This window comes from Sceloporus undulatus, chromosome 2 (assembly GCF_019175285.1).
Source record: "Sceloporus undulatus isolate JIND9_A2432 ecotype Alabama chromosome 2, SceUnd_v1.1, whole genome shotgun sequence".
Classification (NCBI taxonomy): domain Eukaryota; kingdom Metazoa; phylum Chordata; class Lepidosauria; order Squamata; family Phrynosomatidae; genus Sceloporus; species Sceloporus undulatus.
In genome coordinates this window covers 298,578,486-298,601,959 of record NC_056523.1, presented here as the reverse complement: position 1 = coordinate 298,601,959, position 23,474 = coordinate 298,578,486, and the positions used below count along the sequence as shown (strand labels likewise).

At 40.9% G+C, this 23,474-nt stretch overlaps 1 protein-coding gene across 5 annotated transcripts in view; it reads right to left on the bottom strand.

Moving 5' to 3' along the window:
• Positions 1-23,474, bottom strand: part of PDE4D (phosphodiesterase 4D) — a 574,941-nt gene that overhangs the window by 412,965 nt on the left and 138,502 nt on the right. Inside the window, exon 1 of one of the 5 annotated variants that reach the window (XM_042454654.1) lies at positions 21,303-21,322. The exons of the other annotated variants lie outside the window; for them this stretch is intronic. Within the exon in view, the coding sequence (XP_042310588.1) occupies positions 21,303-21,307 (5 nt within the window). The 5' untranslated portion in view covers positions 21,308-21,322. Of the gene's footprint in view, positions 1-21,302; positions 21,323-23,474 lie in introns of those variants that run through there. 5 annotated transcript variants of the gene reach the window in all.

Below are 23,474 nucleotides of genomic sequence, written 5' to 3'. Positions count from 1 at the left end.
GCAATAAAGCTTGAGCCAAGAAATAATGAGATTGTACTCTAGCCAATCCTAGCTGTGTGTACCTCCCTACTATCGGCAAGGTAAACAGCAGCTAATTTTATTCCATGGATCACATGTGAACAGCAAAACAGAAAAAGGAGAAGAGTAGATAAGTCTGCCTCTCCAGCTAACTGAGCATACTGAAAAAGCATAGATGTATGGAAAAAAGTATGGCCACCAAAATAGAAATTTTAAGAAAACTGGGGGGTGGTGGGCATTATTATCCATCTTAAAAGATATTTTTATGTCCTCTGTAGAAAGTTCAAAATGTTTTTCTTTACCTTATGTAAGACTTAGCTGACCTGCTTGCTTTATTTCACGTGTGTTTATTGTTTGTTTATTGTTAGAACCAGAAGTTTGCCGAAACACTTAGAACTCCTTATTTTGTGGTGTGGGTACCTATCCCCATTCTTCCCATGCCATTGTACCACATTTTCTGTTAAAGAATTAATGCCCAGGAATGCATCTACTTCTTTAACTGTAGATATACCTGTGACTGTGCAATGTGAAAGGACCTCATGCAATATTGCCCAGAATTGTCCAGAACCACTCCCAGGCTATGGGGGTCACTATCAAAGCAAGCTAGGTTAGCCACTCCTCCTTCTGCCTTTGGCATTTCTGTTGGACTGAAATCAAAGGGGCTTTAAATGTATGTATGTATTTGTTTTCATCCACAAAACCCCTCAGAGTGGCTTACAGATTGTTACGTGCTGGCCCCCCACCTTCTTTTTAATCTTATACTCTTACTCCGTTTTATGCTTTAGTTATACTGTATTTGCTTTACTTGGTTTTATCATTTGGGAAGAAGTCAGGCTATAAATTCAACAAACAAATAAGTAAGCTTTGAAGTAACCAAATACTATAGAGGTAGCAGTATGGCTGAAGAAGCCAGCTACAGATGCTGATGAAACATCAGGAATAAACTATTCCAGAACACGGCCACAAAGCCTGAAAACCCCACAAAAACCTATGGATTCTAGCCATGAAAGCCTTTGACTTCACAGTAGTGGAAATCTTTGGCTCCTAGCCTTCTTCAGGACCAATCAGTCAGCAAAGCCATAGCTTTGCCTTCAGAGAAAGAAGCAGAGAGACAGAGAAGGTGTTTCAGTCAAAAGGTATCATTTGAAGCAACTTGGAGTGTCTTGAAGTTCCTGAAGGGTTCCATTGCCCATTACTTTCCTGCTCCTGATACCATTTTAACTGCCCAATCTACAGAAACATCAGATTGGTAGTTTGGTGAGGTACAAAGAAATCTCTGCTAAAGAACTCAGGTGCCCTCTCTTGAACTACAACACTAGAACTCTTTGACAGATATTTCTAAGTTGTTCACCACATTGCAAATCCCAGGATTCCACAGCATCGAACCGTGGAAGTTAAAGTGGTACAAAACTGTCCCTGGATCAACTGTACCACCTGTCTCCTCACTTCCTTCAGCATCTGATTCACCATTCTCTTTTGTTTCTCATTTTATCTCTCCATACATTCACTTCTGTCTCCTTTAATCATCCTTTCTCTGCATCACTCCCATAGCCACTTTCTGTGTCACAGGCTCATCAGTTCTCTGTCTCCTATTTCCAACCTTCTCCCTATGAGATCTCATTTGTTTTCATGGCTGCTGCCAGTACCTTCCATCTGACAGCTTTTTCTAATCCCAAATACCTACTTTCTGTCCAAACCACTGTCTCACAGTTGCCAATATATTGGTTTGGGAATCCCACTTGAGTTATGTGCCCATAAATGTAAGAAAAAGTGGGTTGGGGGGGTAATCTCAGAGAAAGTTACTTTTTTGGATTACAATTCCCCAGCTACGCTCTCCTGCTGGCTGGGAGATTCTGGGAGCTGTAGTCCAAGAAAAAAAAAAGGAAAGGAAAGGAAAGCACATTTTCCAAGCTTTGGAAATTGCTCAAGTAGTCTATTGAAAACTTTTCCAGCATTCTTTCAAACATACTGTGTCAGTTTCTTCATCCTCCTGGCATGTCTCTGATCCTCATCACACACATCTCTAATCACACAAAGCACAGCTTAGTTCAGTATACCAGCTTCTTGCAAGTCTTTTTACATACAGCTCCTTTTAAAGTACACCTCCGTCCAATGCATCAGCTCTTTATGGCAGTAAAACACAATTCAGTTCCATGCAACAGATCATCCATTTTCAAAACACAGCTTAGTTCAATACAACAAATACAAGAGGTTAAGAACAACAAAAAAGGATTTTTTGGATATGTCCTCAGCAAAAGGAAGAAGAAGGAAACGGTGGGCCCACTGCGTGCAGAAGATGGCAAAATGCTAACAGGGGACAGAGAAAAGGCAGAATTACTCAACATCTTTTTTTGCTACAGTCTTCTCAGAAAAGGAAAAGGGTGCTCAACCTGAGGATAATGGAGCAGAGGACAGAAAAGAGGAATTTCAGCACAGAATAAGTAAAGAGATAGTACAGGAATACCTGTTAAACCTAAATGAATATAAGTCTCCAGGACCAGATGAACTACATCCAAGGGTATTAAAAGAACTGGCAAATGTAATATCAGAGCCATTGGCAATAATCTTTGAAAACTCCTGGAGAACAGGAGAAGTCCCAGCAGACTGGAGGAGGGTAAACGTTGTCCCCATCTTCAAAAAGGGGAAAAAAGAGGATCCCAACAATTATCGTCCAGTTAGTCTGTCATATATACCAGGAAAGATTCTAGAGCAGATCATTAAAAAGAGAGTCTGTGAACATCTAGAAAGCAATGTCATAATCACAAAAAGTCAACACGGGTTTCAGAGAAAGAAGTCATGCCAGACAAACCTGATCTCTTTTTTTGATAAAATTACCAGCTTGTTAGATGAAGGGAATGCTGTGGGTATAGTATATCGTGATTTCAGTAAGGCCTTTGACAAGGTTTACCAAGACATTCTTGCAAACAAGCTTGTAAAATGTGGGCTAGACAAGGCAACTGTTACATGGACTTGTAACTAGTTGACCAGCCGAACCCAAAGGGTGCTCAACAATGGCTCCTTTTCATCCTGGAGAGAAGTGACCAGTGGGGTCCCAAAGGGCTCTGTCCTGGGCCCAGTTCTATTCAACATCTTTTATCAATGACTTGGAGGACAAAATTGGGGGCATACTTATCAAATTTGCAGATGACACCAAATTAGGAGGAGTAGCTAATACCCCAGAGGACAGGATCAAGATTCAAAATGACCTGAACAGACTTGAAAACTGGGCCAAAGCTAACAAAATGAAATTCAACACAGAGAAATGTAAGGTACTGCACTTACGGCTTAAAAAATGAAATGCACAGATATAGGATGGGGGACACCTGGCTGAATGAAACTACAGGTACATGAGATAGGGATCTAGGAGTCCAAGTTGACCATAAGTTGAACATGAGTGAACAGTGCAATGCGGCAGCTAACAAGGCCAATGTGATTTTAGGCTGCTTCAATAGAAGTATAGTGTCTAGATCAAGGGAAGTAATAGTGCCACTCTATTCTGCCTTGGTCAGGTCCCACCTGGAATACTGTGTCCAGTTCTGGGCACCACAATTAAAAAAGGACATAGAGAGCATGTCCAAAGGAGGAGGACTAAAATGGTGAAAGGTCTGGAAACTATGCCCTATGAGGAATGACTTAGGGAGCTGGGGATGATTAGCCTGGAGAAGAGAACGTTAAAACGTGATATGATAGCCCTGTTTAAATATTTGAAGGGATGTCATATTGAGGAGGGAGCAAGCTTGTTTTCTGCTGCTCCAGAGACTAGGACCCGGAGCAATGGATGCAAGCTCCAGGAAAAGAGATTCCACCTCAACATTAGGAGGAACTTCCTGACAGTAAGGGGATAATAATAATAATAATAATAATAGGTTTTATTTATATACCGCCCAATCACTGGGAATCCGAGCGGTTTACAATAGAGGGGATAACAGACAATTCCCTGCCCACAGGCTTACAATCTAAAAGACACGACACAAAAGGAGAAGGGAATGGTGAGGGGGGAGGGAATCAGGTCCAGCATTCTTCTCTCCCTCTGAGGCCTGGACCAAGGCAGATGGACCGGAGGGAGGGCTCTTCTTCTTCAGGCTAGTCCCTGCTGGTACTGGGCCAGCCTTCTCTCTCCCTCAGAGGCCGAAAGATGACAGTTGGGGAGGGAGGAGCCTCCTTCTTCAGGCTAGCCCCTGATGGTACTGGGCCAGCCTTCTCTCTCCGTCAGAGGCCGAAAGATCTTTGAAAATACTTTGATTTAGATTTCCTGCATGGCAGGGGGTTGGACTGGATGGCCCTTGTGGTCTCTTCCAGCTCTACGATTCTATGATTCTATGATTCTAACACATCCCCAACTGGCAAACCAGAACTCACCTCCATGCAACAGTTTCCCAAGCTTTCAAAAGTCCCCTATCTCCAATAAGAGGTAAAACAGAAGAGTTTTCAAGCTGGGGAACAAAACACAGACAGACACATACCACATCTGGTCCACAAATCAGAAATGTATCAGTATTTCTTTGAGAGCTTCTAGACCAGGCCATTTTCAGAGTCATAACAGATGGATGTTTGGATTGATCCGAGCAAGGTCCTGTCATACATTATTAAACATCCATCTGTAGAGGGAGCTCTAAGGCAATCCGTTCTGTGTAAAGGGAAGCAGACTGTGAGCAATAATCAACCTTCAGTTACCACTGACAGAGAGGGAAGGGCAAGGAGAATAGGAAAACTGGAAACAATATGGAAGTGTATTAGAGACAATAAAGGCGTTTATAAACATACTCCAAGTATGAGCGGGGTAAAAGTGGAAAATCTGACATATTACATGGCACAGACAGTGGTCAAGATAATAAAATCCAGCCTCAGGCCAAACAGAGCAAGAACTCATTACAATTTCACCTAGGTCACAGGGTATAGCATTTTGACTTGCTTCCACAGGTTTTTGTGTATGTACACTTGAGGCTTCCAAGGCAACTCTAAATAGGGCAATAACCAGCTGCTGACTGAAACAGCTTCATAAATGAATTTGAGGAGGAGACTCAAGCCCTATGTAGAAAGGGCAATTTGGCAGAAAGCATTAGAAATATGCACAAAAAACAAAACATGCTCAGTCCTACCATTAGGTAGAGTAAGGAAGGTGTCTGAGGCATCAGATGCTAGTGGGGTAACAACAGCAGCCAAGTAATCTAATCTAATCTGTCTGTCTGTCTGTCTGTCCGTCCATTCCCATGTATGGTGGAGAATGCAATTCCATCATTGATATTCAATTGCCAATATTATCAATTTCTGTACATGGAAGAAGGTGCTATTTTCATCATTAAGCAGATTGTCTGGGTTTGGCTTTGGGAGAGAAATGAAGGAATCCAGCAGGAGTAGTCTGCTGGAGTATTGTCCTGCAGCATCAAAGAAGATGGAATCAAATCTATGGGGAACAATCCAGTTCACTGTGGGGTTTTTTACAACTAACATGGTACAGTGGTTTGAGTGTTGTTGTAGGATTCTAGGAGACCAGGGTTTGAATTCAGCTATGGAAGCCCTACTATTAGCTTCGGGCAAGACATACCCTCTCAGCCTTAGAGGAAGGCAATGGCAAACCTTTTTTGAATTAACCCTGCAAATCCTAGGACAGGGTCACCATATATCAGAGTCAACTGGTAAATGAATAATAACAAATCAGTAACCAGTCAAAGAAAATGATCAAACACTACAGTTTAGAATCATTCAGCCAACAGCAAAAGAAAAAGACACCTTCTTCAAACAGGCATGCTAAAGATGCCACATCAGGTACCTGGCCATCAACAACGCATATCTGCACTGTTATCTGTTTAGATATTATTGGAGAAAAAGCAATATTACAGTATGGAGCAACAAATTCAGGAATAAAAACACCTGCTTATCCAGTTCTTGCCATGTACTTTGAGATCAATCTGCTGCTATCTTTCATCCTAACCAGGGCTTTTCTCCTTGACGTCATTCAGTAAATGATGAAGTGCAATCTCATTTCAGGAGAGAGAGCAAGGCAAAAACGGAGAGAGAGAGGCTGATATTAACTATTTAAGACCTTGCATACTACCAGTTCACTTCAGTGCACTGTTAAATCTCAAAACTGTTTGCAAAGATCTAAGACTATTTGAATATCATTAATACTGACATCTGCGATTGGATGGCTATTTAAGTTGACCAGGAATAGAATAGCAAACATTCCCAAAAGCAATCAGTCTTAAAAAGAACGTGTGGTAGCTTGCTGTTAAGATATTTCTAACCAACTGCCCTCAATGAAAACAAAGAACTAAACCCCAAAGAAACATGTTCCTGGATTAGAGAGAAGACCTAAGGAGCCCTGGTGATGCAGTGGTTAAAAGCCTGTACTGCAGCCACTCACTCAAACCCATAAGGTTGTAAGTTCAAGACCAGCAAAAGGGCTCAAGCTTGACTCAGGCTTGCATCCTTCTGAGGTCGCTAAAATGAGTACCCAGATTGTTGGGGGCAAATTAGCTTACAGTTGTAAACTGCTTAGACACTGCTTAGGTGGTATGAAGTGATATATAAATGAAGTTTGTTTGTTTTGTTTTGTAACCAGCTAGCACAGTAGTGCTAATTGCACAGACATTGCAAACCCAGCTATCTTGAATCCCATTTTGGGAGAAAAGCAGTATATAATTCCAATACATAAATAAATAATAAAATAAATTCATTAACTTACTTCTAAAGTGGTCTTACTCACTTGAAAAGGACTGCCTTAAAGCAAACAATCCAAGTATTTCTAAGATCACAGCCTGAGATTTAATCTCTGCAGCTGTTAAGAGGATATCTATCTTCAATCTATATTGCAACACATCTTATGTTTTTGTGGTGATGCTGAAGCTTTTGGCAGTGATTAGGTGAATTGGGGTGGATAAGCAGAAGAACCTAGTGCAGGGGCTCCCAAACAAATATCTGATTAGTGGCATTTATGCCTGATCTTCCACCAAAAGGTTCAAAGGTGCATACAGCTTTCCTCATAACAACACTATTATTATTATTATTATTATTATTATTATTATTATTATTATTATTTATTAACCTTTATTTATAAAGCGCTGTAAATTTACACAGCGCTGTACATACAATCTTTTTAATTAGATGGTTCCAATCTATGAGGGAGGTCATGCAAGAGACAGAAACTCATGGCTCTCTGATCTCTCAAGTCCTTTTCCAGTGCCTTAACAAGTGACTCCTCTCCTGTTGAAGGCTGTACTGTATTTCCTTAGCTGTTGGGGGCAGGACAAAAGGCTGGTATAGCCAGAGTGAAATGGAGGTGCCTCTCTCTCTCTCTCTCTCTCTCTGTGTGTGTGTGTGTGTGTCCTACCATCTCCCTTCACCTCCTACCCTTTCCAGTTTACTCAGTGGGGAACCAAGACATGGCTGGACTAAATGGAATTAGACCAAGACTCACAAGAAATTTGTCCTAATGATATAAATTGTCTACCCTGGCCTAAGGTGCTTGGGATATGGGATTCCTGATGTATTGCTACTCCCAGCATCCCTCACCATCATATCATTGGCCTAAATTGGCTAACGTTGTTGGGGCTTGCAGTCCAACAACATCTGGCAGGCCATATGATTCCCAGTCTTGTCTCTTAGGCCCTAAGAAATGAGAAATTAAAAAAAACACAGAAGCTAGAGATCACACACACACAGAAGCTAGAGATCACACACACACATACACACAAAGAGATTGAAGGAGACAGCAATCCAAATGGTATTTGATGTTGGCAAAACTGATCTGGAACACTTTAGAAGACAAGGAGAAGAAGGCAGGAGGAAGCAGCTGAGAGAAAAGAGAAAGCAGAGTGAAAATGTGCACGGAGTGCTGAGCATGGCCAGGAATTAGCTACAGAGGTGAAGAAAATGGAAGGAATAGTTTATCACAGCCCCCTAGTTGTGTCAAGGTCCTGTAGTCCCAAGAAAGAAGCCACAGCCCTGAGCTTGCAAGATCTGAAGAGGGCAGTTGATGCCCTGGACTCTTGGTGGTCTCTCATTCATAGGGGTCACCATGAGTCCAAGTTGACCTGATGGCAAACAACAAAGAGTGAGCACAAGCTTTCATACTGTCTTCTTTAACTGCTGTTTTTTTAAAAGGCTATCGTTGGGGGAGGGGGGCATAATATGAGTAGGAATGGGCAACAAGGATCTCATGGTCTCCATGCAGCCCCAAATTCTTTTTGAGGCCCATAGCCCCTCAACACATACACACACCTTGCAAATAAACCACAGGTGAAATTCAGTGCACTGTCAAAAATTTTACTGTCAGCCACTAAAACCTTTTCTAAACAATCATTTTCACTTAGCTGTAGAAGAGATGTTTGCTCTTTGCACCACCAGAAAACCTCCTATAAAGCAAGTACATTTTCCTTTCTTTAATGGCTTTTTCCAGTTTTTAAAAAATATTTCAGTGATGCAATTTGTTGTCAAATGTTGATGGTGTGGTGGTAGTATGGTGGTGGCCCACAGCAGGCTTTCAGGAAATGGGGGGGGGGATATGATCCCATGGGTAGCACAAAGTTGTTTACTCCTGAACTACAAGAAGTTAAAGGTGGTGCTTGTAGAGTTCATAGTCTCCTCTTAAACTGTGCACCATAATTTAAGTACAGGAAGCATGTCTTTGAAGCAGGTTGTGACTCTGTCTGATCTGTTACCACTGTAGAAGTTTTAGTCTGCCCTTCTACTCACAAGAAAACCAGTGTACAGATTCACTGGAAGATGGACTCATAGCCTAGCTTGCCCAATATTGTTTGTCACACTTGTCATGTCTGGAAGAGCCATGAAACTTTCTCTTGTCTACCCTGTGGTTTTGAGTCTCATTCAGGTGAAAGGCTTAATATCGATTAATCAATCAAACAAACAAGACTCCTCCTTTTTTAATAGAGGAAGGTAATGGTTGAAGCCAGGTTTCTCTTGCATGCAAAGCACATTCTGTACCATTGTTTTTATGGTCCACTGCTAAAAAAATCCTAAATGTGCCATATTTTAATACCTCACATTTGTTCTTGATTAAAAGAATATACTGTACAAACAGTGAATCTAGGTAATATTGTCTCTTCCCTGTGGTTCCTCTTCTTAGATTCCCATCTAAGCCCATAAATCACATCCATTCTTTCCAGCACCTGCCTAATATTGGTTTTAACAGCCCTTGCATCCAGTCCTCTTTCTCTGTTCTGTGGCAAGGCCACTTTAGGAAGAGAAAAAGGATCCAGCTTTTTACATAGGAAAAAACACAGTCATAATAGGAAATGTGCTATAGGAACTGAAAGCCTTAGGTCATTTTGATAAGCAAGCTATTGTGAAAAATGTGTGGAGCCCAAAGAAAAAAGACATTCTAGGATAAAGGAAAATGAGTATTATTATGACCAGCTATTTACTGGTACAGTAAAATATGCAAACTGAGTGAAATAATATATCAATAAGCTCACAGTTCAGAATCCTTCCCAAGCCTTGTTTCATTAAGCCTCACAACACCCTTGTGATACAAGCAATTATTGCATATTTGGCATATGGGAAGCTGAGGCTGAGTGCCAGTAAAGGCTATATGCACATGGACTGTTGCCTCCAGGATTTTCCTTCATGGAAATATCTCTACACTGGCCTGTTCTGAGCCATAGTATCTGGCATGAAAATCTTTTCCGACTTTTAGTCCAAACTTTAAATGAGCTATCCAAGGTGCTGAATCTGTTTGAGGGATAGTGTTCAGCACCTTGAATAGGCTTGTGAAAGTTAAGATGAAAATTTTCCTTGCAGCAATCTAATATACCTATCACTCTGGAAATAAAAAAAAAGTTAAGATGAAAATCTAGAACATATTCACTATCTCTCTGACATGAAAGCTACCAGCCATCCCTGCATTTACAACAATGGAAGTGATATGTGGAGGTGAGCGTACAGAACAGCTCAGAGAAGACCTCAAAACTGTTGCATTAATCTTTTTCCTCCCCATTTACAGTGGGTCCTTGGTATCTGCTGAGTGTGGTTCCAGGACCCCTTAGGGATACCAAATTACGTGGATATTCAAGTCCCATTAAATACAATGGTACAGTAAAATGATGTCTCGTATATAAAATGGCAAAATCAAGGTTTGCTTACTGGGGAAGATCAAGCCGTGGATGTTTGAATCTGTCGATAAAAAGACGGCCAACTGATTTTCACTTTCTTTCTGCTTTCCTGTGAGAACAGGAAGGAACAGAGAGAGGTGAGATAAAACAGTCAACGAGATGATGAAAACCGCCCTCACTGCTGGAGGTGGGGAAGAAAGATAAGGATAGCATTTGGAGTGAAGTGCTCCCATCCCACCTCTGCTCTGTTGAAAAAAAAGTGAAATGTAGTTTGTTTTGCCTCCACTGCAGTGAGCAGAGGACACTCGAGCCAACCTTTCAAAAAATTCAAGAGCAGAAGACAGAAAGGCAGTACACATTCAAAAGAAGAGAATTAATTTTCTTCTGTATCAAGGCAACAGCACAGGGAGTGGAGGAAGAAATGCTTGTAAAATGTTGGGTCACCGCAACTATATCTACTTTAACTGTAATTCCTTTTCATCTCCTAAAGTTAAAGGTGTTGAATGTACCATCAGCACTACTCCACCCCACCCTCAGCCCCGTGAACGAAGAACACATAAACTTTATCTTCACAACAATCTGGCAAGACATGTTATGCTGACAAATTGTGACTGGCTGAAGGTCATTGAAATTTATGGGGAAAATGGGATTTCAGTCTGACAACCAGAGTGTTGTAGTGCTCTGAGCATTAGACTACTACTCTGGAAACCAGGGTTTGAATTCATGGTCAGCTATAGGAACCCACTGGGTGGCTTAGGGAAGTCACACTCTCTCAGCCTCAGAGGACGGCAAGGGCAAATCCCTTCTGAAGAAACTTTCCAAGAAAACCCTATGATAGGTTCGCCTTATAACTCGAAGGCACACACAAATTCAAAGTGTACAGGCAGGAAGCTCAGCAGTGATACAGAGCGCATGTGGTGAATCTTGACCCAAGAGAAACCTATATAATTTCTTACAAGGTCTAATACATACATACTAAATTTTGGCATCCAAAATAATTTTAGTGTAATACTGCTATGCAACACTTTTCAAATGAATATATTTAACACCCCCCCCCCCCCACATTTGATGTAAATTAAAACAATGTATTTACAAGCTAAACTGGGCCTCACAAATGCATTTTTCACAAAAAGACAACACAAATTATGCCCATCATTGATTTGTTTCCTTAACCATTTGGTAACAGAGGTGCTTCTAGGACCAATACTCTTATTCCAACCAGCTTGCTTAGGGGCTTGGTCCAAAATATGGAGTCAAGATAATGCATCCCTTTGCCACATAATCCTACCTATAAAAGCAGATCAGATGGGCAACTGAACTGATTTTAAGCAGATCTTTAAAATATTACTTTTATTTTTACTATATTTCCCCAAATCTGGGATTCTGGGAACTGTTGCCAAAAAAAGAACTTTTTCACTATGAGGCTTTAATGCTGTTTATTTTCATTGTACCCAAGGACTGCAGTCTAGCTTAGTGAGCATCTCAGAATGACTCCCAACTTCTCACTTCACTCATTCTGGTGGACAAGGATTAAAATAATCTGGTTGTGAGACCTATCAAGGCATCATCTTCCTTGCTTTAATTAATGAGATATGTATATGTGTGAATTAAATACCCACTTTTACATCCTGCCAAGAAAACCCTATGATAGGTTTGCCTTAGTGCAGCTAACAGAAGGGACAGCCCTATCTAGAATAATGTATGGATGTGAGAGCTGGACAGTGAAGAAAGCCAATAGAAGGAAAACCAACTCATTGATGCTGGAGAAGAGTGCTGAAGATACCATGGATGGCCAAGAAGACAAACAAAGGGCTCCTAGAACAGATTGAACCAGAATTCTTCCTGGAAGCCAGGATGACTAAATGGAGTCTGTCATACCTTGGGTACATCATGAGAAGGCATGGATCATTAGAAAATATAATGATACTGGGAAAAATAGAGGGCAGTAAAAGGAGAGCAAGACTACACGCCAAATGATTAGACTGGATCAGGGAGGCCATGGGCCTGAGCCTATAGGACCTGAGCATGGCAGTCAAGGACAGGGAACCTTGGAGATGCCCCATCCCCATTGCTGAGGGTTGAGGTTGACCTGAGGGCAGCTAACAACAACAGACAAAGAACTCTGAAGAGGTTACTGGGAGTACAAGAAAACACTGCAAGAGGACATGATACCCTTTACCATCTCAAGTTTCCACGTTACTGTAAAAGGGGGGGGATCCTTTTTTCCTCCTCATCAATGGGTGGTTCAGCCTCCACATAACAAAATAAATGTTTAATGTTTAATAAGGAAACAGTAGCTGTAATCCTAAACACACTTAACAGGGAAATAAGTCCTGCTGCAATCAATGAAACCTGCTGCCATGCAAATGTGTTTAGGATGGCGGCCAATATTTGTAACAATAAACCCAGGCATCATTTGTTTACTGTCACATACTTATCAAGGCCTTGCATCACTTCGGCAATTTCCACTGTCAAAGTTGCCCATTCTGTCCTCAGATGTGTGCTACAAGCTACTGCTAATGTCAACAGGAGCTGCAAGCACTGTTATGACCCACATAAATTGTTTGCAAATATTTTTTGTTTTAAAAAAAAGCACTCCCTTGTCCATGTAAATGCAAAATCATCAGAGAATGAGTCAAATTAAGCTGTTCAGATCACTATTGCTAGGATCAAATGGCCAGTAGGACCTAACTATACATTCATGCCCAGTTGCTGTTCTATGATCTCTTTCAATTAAAAAAATTTATATGAGAATATAATTTCTCAAATGAAAGAGAATTCCCTTGTAAATTGTGAAGTCGAAGGCTTTCACAGCTGGAATCCATACTTTTTGTGGGGATTTCAGGTATGTGATTGTGTTCTGGAAGAGTTTATTACTGACGTTTCGCCAGCATCTGTGGCTGGCATCTTCAGAGAGTGCTGGCATAGGAGTGAGTGGGGTATATATACTGTGTGACGTTAGGTTGAGAGGAAGTGATCTACATATTAATCTCTGTGTTGGTCTGTGTTGAATGGCAATTCTTTCCTGGGGCTCATCCACACTATACAGTTATAGTGCTATCATTCCACTTTAACTGCCATGGTTCCATCCTGTGGAATCCTGGGATTTGCAGTTGAATGTAGACTACAAATCCCAGGATTCCATAGGAAAAATCATGGCGACTAAAGTGGAAAAATAGTGCTCTAACTGTGTATTGTGAATGGGCTTCTGAATGCTTCCCAGCCTGAAATTCCAGGTGACTGCATAACTCAGGTATTCATTTGCAGTATCTAAAAGTGGCCATTCACATATCTACACCCCTCACTAATTAAAGTAGTGTCTTGAAGGAAGCTTTTGATTTGGTAAACCTAGCAACCAGATTATTTTAATCCTTGTCCACCAGGATGAGTTATAGTATTAGGTCTTCAGAGTCATACTTTCCTGCACAATCTATAGAGAAGGAAAATATATTTAAGATAGGCATTATGTGGCACTGAAACTTGCACAGCTCTGAATAACTGCCCCAATTTCAGCAACTTTTTATTTATATACTTGTGTTTTTGTTTTCTTTAAATATAAGATAAATGTCCCCAAAAACCATTGGCTTTCTTTTCTTTTCTTTTCTTTTTTCTTTTCGTTCTCTCTTTTTGCCATTGGGGTCCTGTTTTCAGCCAATGGTTCTTAGTATTGGAATACTAAAAATGTGTTATGTTATTTGAGGGGGGAGTGAACCATGAGGATGTGAATCGGATATCACGTGTTCTGGTTGTGACTGCATTGGCCTCACTTGAAGGAAACTGTTTTGTGTTGGGGGGGGGGTTAATTGAGAGACACTCAAATTCTCACTGGGAATACAAACTGTCAAACTGGGAGTATCAAACTATAATCAGAACAACACAATGGACTGGCATTCAGATTGGAACTAGAAAACTTTCCTCCTTCTCCTGTTCTAGTACATTTCCCCCCTGGTATATGAGGATTAACCATAAAGTGTGCAAGGAAGTTTTATGGATGAAGAGGTACACAATTGTGGGAGAGGAAAAGAAAGCTGCACAAAGATTTAATGTCCATGTTCATCACCAGCCAAAGTATAAAGTGACACACCAATGACAGATAAAGATTTCAGTTAAATGTAGATAAAACATATTTTGCCTAAAATACTTATTCAGCTAACAAAGAGTCAAGCTAAGATTGCTTCCATAGATTGCGGTGTGGCATGCAGTTCTGCCTCAGACAGAACAGACACAGAACAGTTGTGTTACAGCTTCCAGAACTATGTTTTACAAGGCAAAACATGGATTCTCAATCCTGTTTACCTGATACAAGAAGAGAAGTGGAACAGAGATGGGCACTAGGAGAAGTGCTAACTTTTTGGTACTCATTGATTTCCTCTTTCTATACCTTGCAATACCATTTTAGTCTCTTTTATTCTTCCCCATTAGACTTAGTGGCTAGATGGGGAAGCCTGAATAAAAGAGGAAAAGTGTTAGGGCATTGGAAAGAGATTATGCATACAAGAATGTGTGCATGCATGCATGTACACGCATGCACACACACGCACACACACACCCCCTCCTGGAAACATTAAATTACAGTAATCAATTTAAATCCTCCTTTTTTTCTAAAAGCAGCTACTTTCTTCTGACTTTCAACTTCTGCTTAAAGCAATCAGTAAGTGATTGATCCCTGCAGGTCAAGTTGTGTCTTCATTCAGCAGGTTGTACTAATGAGTGAAAGAGAGATGATGAAAGTCAAACATAAAGGTCAAAAATGGATGCTTCTGCTTCTCAAACCATCCACATTCTCATAATGATACTTTAGCAAGGGTTTCTCATCATCTGGAAAGGGCCCTTTGAGATGGAGGGCTTTTCAAGCATAAGGCATGCTGATTTGGAACACCCGCCACTTGAAAGTCACAAAGGAACTATATTCTCTCCTAGACCTGAAGGTAGATTGGGACGATGCATGGGAGATGCTGAGCACTGTTCAAACATTAGAAAGAGGAAGGAACAGATTTCAAAAGATTTTGTGACAGAAAACACTGCTAAAGAAAGGCAGTTTACACAATGTGAATTATCAATAATCAATGTATACCTGTATGCCTGCACCAGAGATCTCACATAATTCTATAAGAAAGGAGTGCCATAATTATGGCATCAACACAGAGGAGGACCTGGCTCTTTTATATATTCTCGTGTTATATACAAATCAGCTATGGAAGGCTACAATCGAGATGGGATTTTTTTTCCCCAGATGGGAGTGAGGTCTTGACTTTGCAGGCTGTTTTTCTAAACAAAGAAGCATTTTAATACCTGTTTTAGGTATTATGTCACAATGATGTCAGCTGAATTACAGCTGTCTGAATCTGCTTTAATTGCCACAAGTTTATCCTATTGATTCCTGGGTTGTGCATTTTAGGAGCAAATACAGTCAGTGTTCCATATCAGTAGTGGTTCTGTTCCTCCCCCCCCCCCCGCTCCAAAGAGTATGGGCTGTCATGTCCCATTATTGTCAATGCATGCACAAAACGTTCACGGTCATGTTGATGGGGCTGCATAGACACACCATCATTAATAATAATGGAACAGGACCATCCATGGATGCTCCATTCTGTGGCTGGCTAGCCCACTAATATGGAGGGACAACTGTACTTGAATTCTCCTGCTTCACCAAACTACAAATCCAAGGATTCCACAAGATGAAGTCATGACAGTTAAAGTGGAATCATAGTGCTATAACTTTAGTGTGAAAGGATTCAAGCAACAAAGAATAGAAAAAAAGAGAGAAGCAGAACAACACGGAACTGGGGAATGTGCCTCTCCAACCCTCATGAATCTCATCTTTCTAGTTGTATAATCCTTACTAATCATCTTGAGTAGAAGTTATTTATATCCTCTTTCCCTCCCTGTTAGCATAATAGTAATATAAAAGTAAATCAGATCTTGGTTTTTGAGTGAATCCTGAATACAAGTAGCATTTTCAGTAATTAATATTTAGTGGCACATTTTTTTAATCAATGTCAGATGAGGCATTCTGAATCATATAATGTGCCAGGCACTTGTCATATTTTTGAGGTAATGAATTAGATGAAATGAATTGGTACTGCAAATCATGCCGTTCAGTCTACTGTTGATACAACAACCTCTGTTGCAGGCAAGAAAGGCTGCCAATCAATCTCTGTCCTTCATCCGCCAGGAGTTACTGCCTTTTATATGTCTCAATTAAGATAATATTTACACCCTTCATTTATATCTAAAATACAACTGACAACTGAACACACTTTGTTTTGTTTTGAACGCCACATGCTGTGTGAGGGAGGGAAGAGGAGAATATATTAGAATAGTTCCTGGTGGCTGCTGCTGTACCTTGCATCATCTTAATGCATCCATGATCATAAGGTCTGAGCTTAATGTCTAACAAAAATCAAACTATTGGCCTTAGGTCATGGGGAGATTACATATTTTTTTATAGAGGGATCAGCCACTAAGTGGCAGAGGCCATATAAGTATACAGAGGCCATGTAAGTATACAGGAAGTATGATATAGTTTGTGGTTTAATTCATCATAGGCGGGGTACATACTGCCGCTTTGCGGCGCTCTGCCGCCGCCGCCGGTAGGTCCGCGGGGGAGCCGGAGCCTTCAGACGGCGCGACTCCCGCGCGGACCGAAAAAGAAGCTCCAAAATGGAGCTTCTTTTTCCGTCGCGTTTGTGACGTAGCGAGGCGCCAGGGGCGCACTCGCTACATCACAAAGGACGCGACGCGTACGGACGCTCAGCGTCCGATACGCAAAGATGGCGCCAGCCATGTAGAAGGGCCGGCGCCATCTTGTACGGACGGAGTCCGTACTAGGCCCAGGGGCGTCTATAAGAGACGTCCTCCGGACGTCCCAAATGCCAGTGAAGAAAGCCTCATAGTCTTTTATAGAAGTGAAAAGAGAAAGGTTTTAAATTTCCTACTCACATTACCAGAATCAAACTCAGGGCTTGTCCTACCATTAGGCCAGTGGTTCCCAACCTGTGGGTCGGGACCCCTTTGGGGGTCGAATGACCCTTTTATGGGGGTCGCCTAAGACCATTGGAAAACACCTATTTAATTACAGTTATGAAGTAGCAACAAAAATAATTTCATGGGTTTGGGTCACCACAACATGAGGAACTGTATTAAAGGGTTGCGGCATTAGGAAGGTTGGGAACCACTGCATTAGGCAGACGGAGGAGATTACTTCAAGGAGAAAATGCTGGTGACAGAGATTAACCCACTCCCTGCACCACAATCCCAATCCAGATTGTGCCTGAGTCCATTCATTCTTTCTGTCTTTCTTTTGCTTTCCTTTGTTTGTTAAGAAAGAGGTTTGATTAGTCATAAATATATTGATCAGGATCTAGCAACAAACAAACAAACAAGTTTCATTTATATACCGCTTCGTACCACCTAAGCAGTGTCTAAGTGCTTTACAACTGTAAACTAATTTGCCCACAACAATCTGGGTACTCATTTTAGCGACCTTGGAAGGATGCAAGCCTGAGTCGAGCTTGAGCCCTTTTGCTGGTCTTGGACTTGCAACCTTATGGTTTTGAGTGAGTGGCTGCAGTACAGGCATTTAACCACTGTGCCACCAGTGATGGAGAACTAGGAGTCCATTCCTTCTCTGTGTGCACTCAAGAAATGTTTGCTTTCTCCCCTTGTTCCCAGCTCTCCATGCCATCCAAACTGGAGCACTACCCAGATCTCTGGATCATATAGTTAGGGGACTTGGAGTTTCATGGTGGTGGAGTTTCTTTCATTCGGCAGATGTACACTATTGAATCCCCGGTATTATTTTTAAAATGTGGTGTTAATTTGGCCCTAGATTGATTTTGTGGGCACCTGGAATAAAATGGGATAAACAGAGGGCTATATCTATTGTTAAGTTTTATCAGAGTAGGCTCGATGAAATTAATGTGCCATTTAACTTAAGTCCCATTGACTTCAGTGGGTCTGCTCTAGTAAGAGTGCATTTCATCCATCTTGGTCAATACCCAAAATGCAGTTATATTTGCAAGACTTAAAAAGTGGGTGATTAAAAAAGAATGGTACAAAACTAAAGCTGTTCTTACTCAGTTTTGCACCATTCTTTTTGAATCTCTCTATATTTCTGTAACGTCTTTGCCAGCTAAAAAAAGAAGCAGTGCTGTATCGCAGATTAGGTACAACAGTAGCAAAAATTCTGAGAATACATTTTCTTGTTGTTAGTCAAGCTTAATTGAAGAAGTCAGAATTCCTGAAGCTATATTTATACACAACAATGTATTTTATATCTAATCTTTTTTTTAAAGAAAAAAATCTCAAATACTCAAATAGAGCTGCTAAGCAGAAGGGGAAATTATTAGCTTCTTCATCTCTTCCCATGCACTAATCTCTTCCCATAATTGTCACTTTTGCCAGTATTGTGATGTAAACTCTTTAAGACAAGAACCCTATAATTTGCTCTTCTCTGTGTAAACATATAGAGTAGGGCATAATTAACAAGTTTGAGCTATTAGTATTTTCTTAAATTTGTCCTTTCAGTTGCCGGCCTCCTTATGGAGGAGTTGCATTTCTGAGTTCTGTCCAAAACTATTAAGCAGGCAATTGAGACCAATACTGCTACAATGTACAGACACCTGAATTATTTCAGTACATGATCTAACTCAGGTGAAATTAGATAAATGCGAAGAGTGAATTCTCCCTCTTGCTTGCTTGGCCCCAATCCTAATTATGCAATTTATATCTGAAGAAGGCAAGTTTCTTTTTACCAGAGCAGAATATAATTGTCTCATTACATGACCCTTGCAAGAGGAAAAGCAGGTTGGGAGATTATTTCACTCATCCCAGCTAATGAACCAATTCAGATATGCTGACGTCTGTTCACTTCTTTCCAAACACCATGCATTCCAGGTCACCTGGAGGGGGGGGGGGTTACTCCTGAAAAATCTATTACAGAGTTCTAGTTTCCTCTGACTTTACGAAACAAAGGCCATTTGCTTTGCCATGACATTTTTCATTCATTATTTTGATTCTGAAAAGCTACCAACACCTCAGCTACTATGGGATCTTAAGGAAACTAGCACAGATCTTATTGGAGGTAAGTGAAAAGGTATGACTCATCGGCTGAAAGGAAGACATATTCCTTTTTATTTGCAGATCAAGCTGAGCAAAAGAGACTTTAAACCAGAGACAAAACCCAAGATCAGACTGGTGGTTGTGACTCAGCAGGAGAAAGGTATTGCCTCAGCCCCACATTCACCTTCTTCTCTTCTCTGCTTTCTTTAGCTCACTGGGTGACAAGGAAGCCACCAGGAACCACTGGCTCCTTGTGTTACCAATCCAAAGTCATTTTGCAGCTATTTTGACTTTCCTTCTGTGACAGATTGAGTGTATATATGTGTCTATTTGTGTTCATAAAGGATAAAGATTGATAAAACAGAAGTTGTCACATAATAAATAAGTAGCCCCGTTTCCAGCTTGGGATGAATGAACAGGGGCCTGCAAACAGCAACTCACTTTCTCCTTGCAACCCACCTGTGTTTTCCCACTGTTCCATGCTACAGTCCCAGTCCAAATCTCTAGCAGTCCTCTTGCTGGAGTTGCCAAAGTGAAAGGAGAAGGGCACACAGACACACAATATATACCTGCATGCTTTCTCCATAATTGGAAGTCCCAATAGAATCCCCCCCACAGCAACAACAACAATAAAAAAATCTGTGGGTCTCTCTGACTTTGCTTTGGGCCATAAATCGAGCCCTCATACTGATTTACCATGTTAACCCACTTTCCCGCCAAACGTTAAACCGAGACTGCAAAATACTGTAGAAGAAAACATGCTCCAATCATTAGCTATTTAGGTAGATTCAGTTCCAGGCCTCCAAAAATGCTTTGGCTCTCATTCTCTTCTGCCTTCCCACCTGCACCATGGATTAGTTCACATGGAATTATAGAATTTGAGAGTTGGAAGGGACCTTGGAGGTCATCTACCCAAGTATCTGATCACTTCAGAGTCTGTGGTAAAGGATTTAACTGCAGTGTCCTTGAAAGATGGCTGCTTAGCCTCTGCTTGTACATCTCAGATGCTGCCACACTGCAAGGTTTTTTGAGTGCTTGGAAACCCTGACAATGGCTGTCTTGGACTGATGAGAATTTTCTCAGATATGTTCCATGCAAAATCTACATTTTGGGGGGTGGTACAGAAAACAGTATTTTCTGTGTAAAAATGCTGTTTTCTATGGGGGGAAAAACACCTCTATGTCCAGCTTTTGCACAGAATGATTATCAACAAGAGTATTTCCTGTGCATTTTTTCTCCATAGAATATGCTGTTTTCTGCATACAATAAATAGGCAAATTTTGTGCAGAAACTGCAAATACAGTTGCCCCTCTGTTTGCACAGACTTCATATCACAAGGAGCAAATGGAGGAGTACACACCCCTATTCAAGCCTGTGGGGTTGAATATGTGCAAAATTCCATTTTCATGTGGGGTGGGGTCTGAAACGGATCCCCCATGAAAATGCAGGGCTGACAGTCGTTTTCAAAGACTTTCTTATGGTGGGAAGAAAACTGTAAAAATTACTTGTTACTTCCTTCAAGAACAAAATTAGCAAGGAACTAATTCCTTGAATTAGAAGAGAATGACAGCCACCCTACATGTGGTTAAAATGTCACAAAAATTCTGACAAGATTTTTTTAAGATAATAGATTAACAAAACCTTAGTGTTTTTATTTTTACATTTTACAGTGCTTGTTGTGTACCTTCAAATCATTTCTGTCTTATGGTGATCCTAAGATGAACCTATTAACGGACTGTCTTGGCATGATTTGTTCCGGGGGGGGGGGGGGGGCTTTTTCTTTTCTTATGAGGCTGAGAGAATGTGACTTGTCCAAGGTCACCCAGCGGGTTTCCATGATCAAGCAGGGATTTGAACCCTGGTCTTCAGAGTTGCAATTCAGTGCTTAAACTGTTGCACCATCCAGGCTGGAATATTTAGCAATCACCAAATGCTTTGACCATATGGAAAGAAAGTTTATATATGTTTAAGTAAATGCAAGAACAACAAATAATAATATATACGTGTGCATGCTTGTACATGTGCAAATATTGTGCCTATGCATCTCTCTCTAGATATCATCTATCAAGTAAAGAAGCATTATCTTTGTTCTTACAGTTCTGTTTGCACAAAGGAAATGGTGGCCAATCTTGTTTTTTACTATTGGCTTACCCCATGATTCTCTCCTTCTCTCTTGAAAGCCAAGCCTTGTTCTTCTTTCACTAAGGAGCTATTGCTGCTCTCAGCCACTGCGGTAGAAAGAATCTAAGGATATACTTAGCTGTTACAAAGCTAAGTACTGGCAGCACCCTCTAAAGTGCTGACGTAGTGAGGGTAAAGAGAAAGCCACAGCAATGTGGCAAAGCACATGCTTTCCATGTGCAATGTCTCAAGTTCAATCCTTAGCACATTCAATTAAAGGTTCTCAGGCTGGAAAAGATATCTGCTGCTGACCCTGGAGAGGACAGCTAGGGTAACCCTGAGCTAGATGGACCCCAGCTGTAACTCAGAATAAGAGTCCTGATGTATTCCTCACAATACCCCTTTTAACAGTGCCACAGTTCAGCTCTAACCAGCATCACCCATGGTTTCTCCATTTAATTCATTAGCAAGCCCTCAAGAGAAAAATGACTGTTTTGATATTTTTAGCAGCAACTGCTCCCCAATTCCCTACTCTCACACTCACTATACTCAACCTTAGCAATCAGTTTAACTGTAATAGCAGAAGCCTAAAAGCATTCTGCTTGCACCAGGAAAGCCAGTTCAAAGACATAGCCATGCCAGTATGAAAAATCAGTAATCAAAGGGATCTTGTAGCCCCTTTGAGACTAACTGAATGATAGTCACCAACTTCTACCTACAGTTGCTACCAACATCTATCTTTCAGTTAATCTCAAAGGGGCTGCCAGATCCCTTTGCAAGAAAGCCAATGCAATTGTTCATCAGCATCTCAAAAGGAATACTGTGGAGCTAGAAAAGGTGCATATAAAATCGAAGGTAAAAGTATAGCACACACAATTAAGGTCTTTATATAACGGCTTGTTTACAGAAAAAAGTCTTTGACTGTTGGCAAAAAGAGGGATCACGATGCGGCCAGCATAGTCCCTCGGGATATGCCAAAATATGGATCAGCCATAGGACAAGAAGTATTCAGCAGAGGGCTTTTCCTTGTCTGTCATCATCCAGGTATCTTGTTGAAAACATGGAGAGAATCTCTCAGTGGCTGATCCCCTATTTTGGATATCCTGAGGGGACTATGTTGGCCCCATCTGTGTTCTCTCTTTTGCCAACGTCAAAGACTTTTTTCATGTAAACAAGCCGTTATTAGAAAGACCTTTAATTGTGTGTGCTATACTTTTACCTTCGATTTTATATGTATTTTAACTGTTGTAAATATTTCAATACAATTGCCTATTTAATAGTTTTCAACTTTTGTACAATACATTGCTTTTATCATACTTTGCCTTAATCTTTAAGCCACCTTGGCTTCCACAGTGAGAGAAAGACAGGACATAAATGAAATAAACAAATAAAGCAAAGGTTACAATATTTGTGGCACTTGTGCAGGAGGTATAACTATGCATGGTGTGGAGAAAGTGGATCCAGGGAGGCCACTAAAGTTCAATGTGTATGTGCAAAGTTTAGAGTATGGAAAAGTTACTTTCTGTAACTCCCAGAATTCCATCAGCCATCTCTTGATTACCACAACCATGCAGAGCAACTTTTGTTATAATAACAGACATCAGAAACCTTAGTATTTACTTCAGGAAACCCATTCTAACAGTTCAGTGACTCCTGGTGGTGCAGTGGTTAAATGCCTGTACTGCAAGCCACAAGGTTGTGGGTTCGATCCCAGGCAGGGCTCCAAGGTCCACTCAGCTTTGCATCCTTCCATAGGTTGCTAAAATGAGTACTCAGATTGTTAGGGGCAATTAGATTACACATTGTAAACAGCTTTGGGAGTGCTTACTTCACTGATAAGTGATATAAAAATGTACTTGCTATTGCTTTTCTTGCAATCCACTGATAAGCAACTTCAAATAGACGAGTACTTCTAGGCAATGCACAGAAAGCAGCCGTAATTATTTTCAGGGGAGTGAGAAGAACTGGAGCCCAGCATTAGGAGGGCCATGGTTTTCTCAACACAAAATAGTCATAGCTGGATTTAAAGACAATTTCCCTAATGTAAAAGTATTTTCAAAGGTGCATCTCTATGAATGTTTTAGATCTTGGAAGTAGTCAAATATGCATGTGAACCATGTGGTCTCACCCAAATATTCTTGCCCAAATTGGCTTGTATTGGATGTACTTGTTGTTATTGTTGTGTGCCTTCAAGTCATTTCC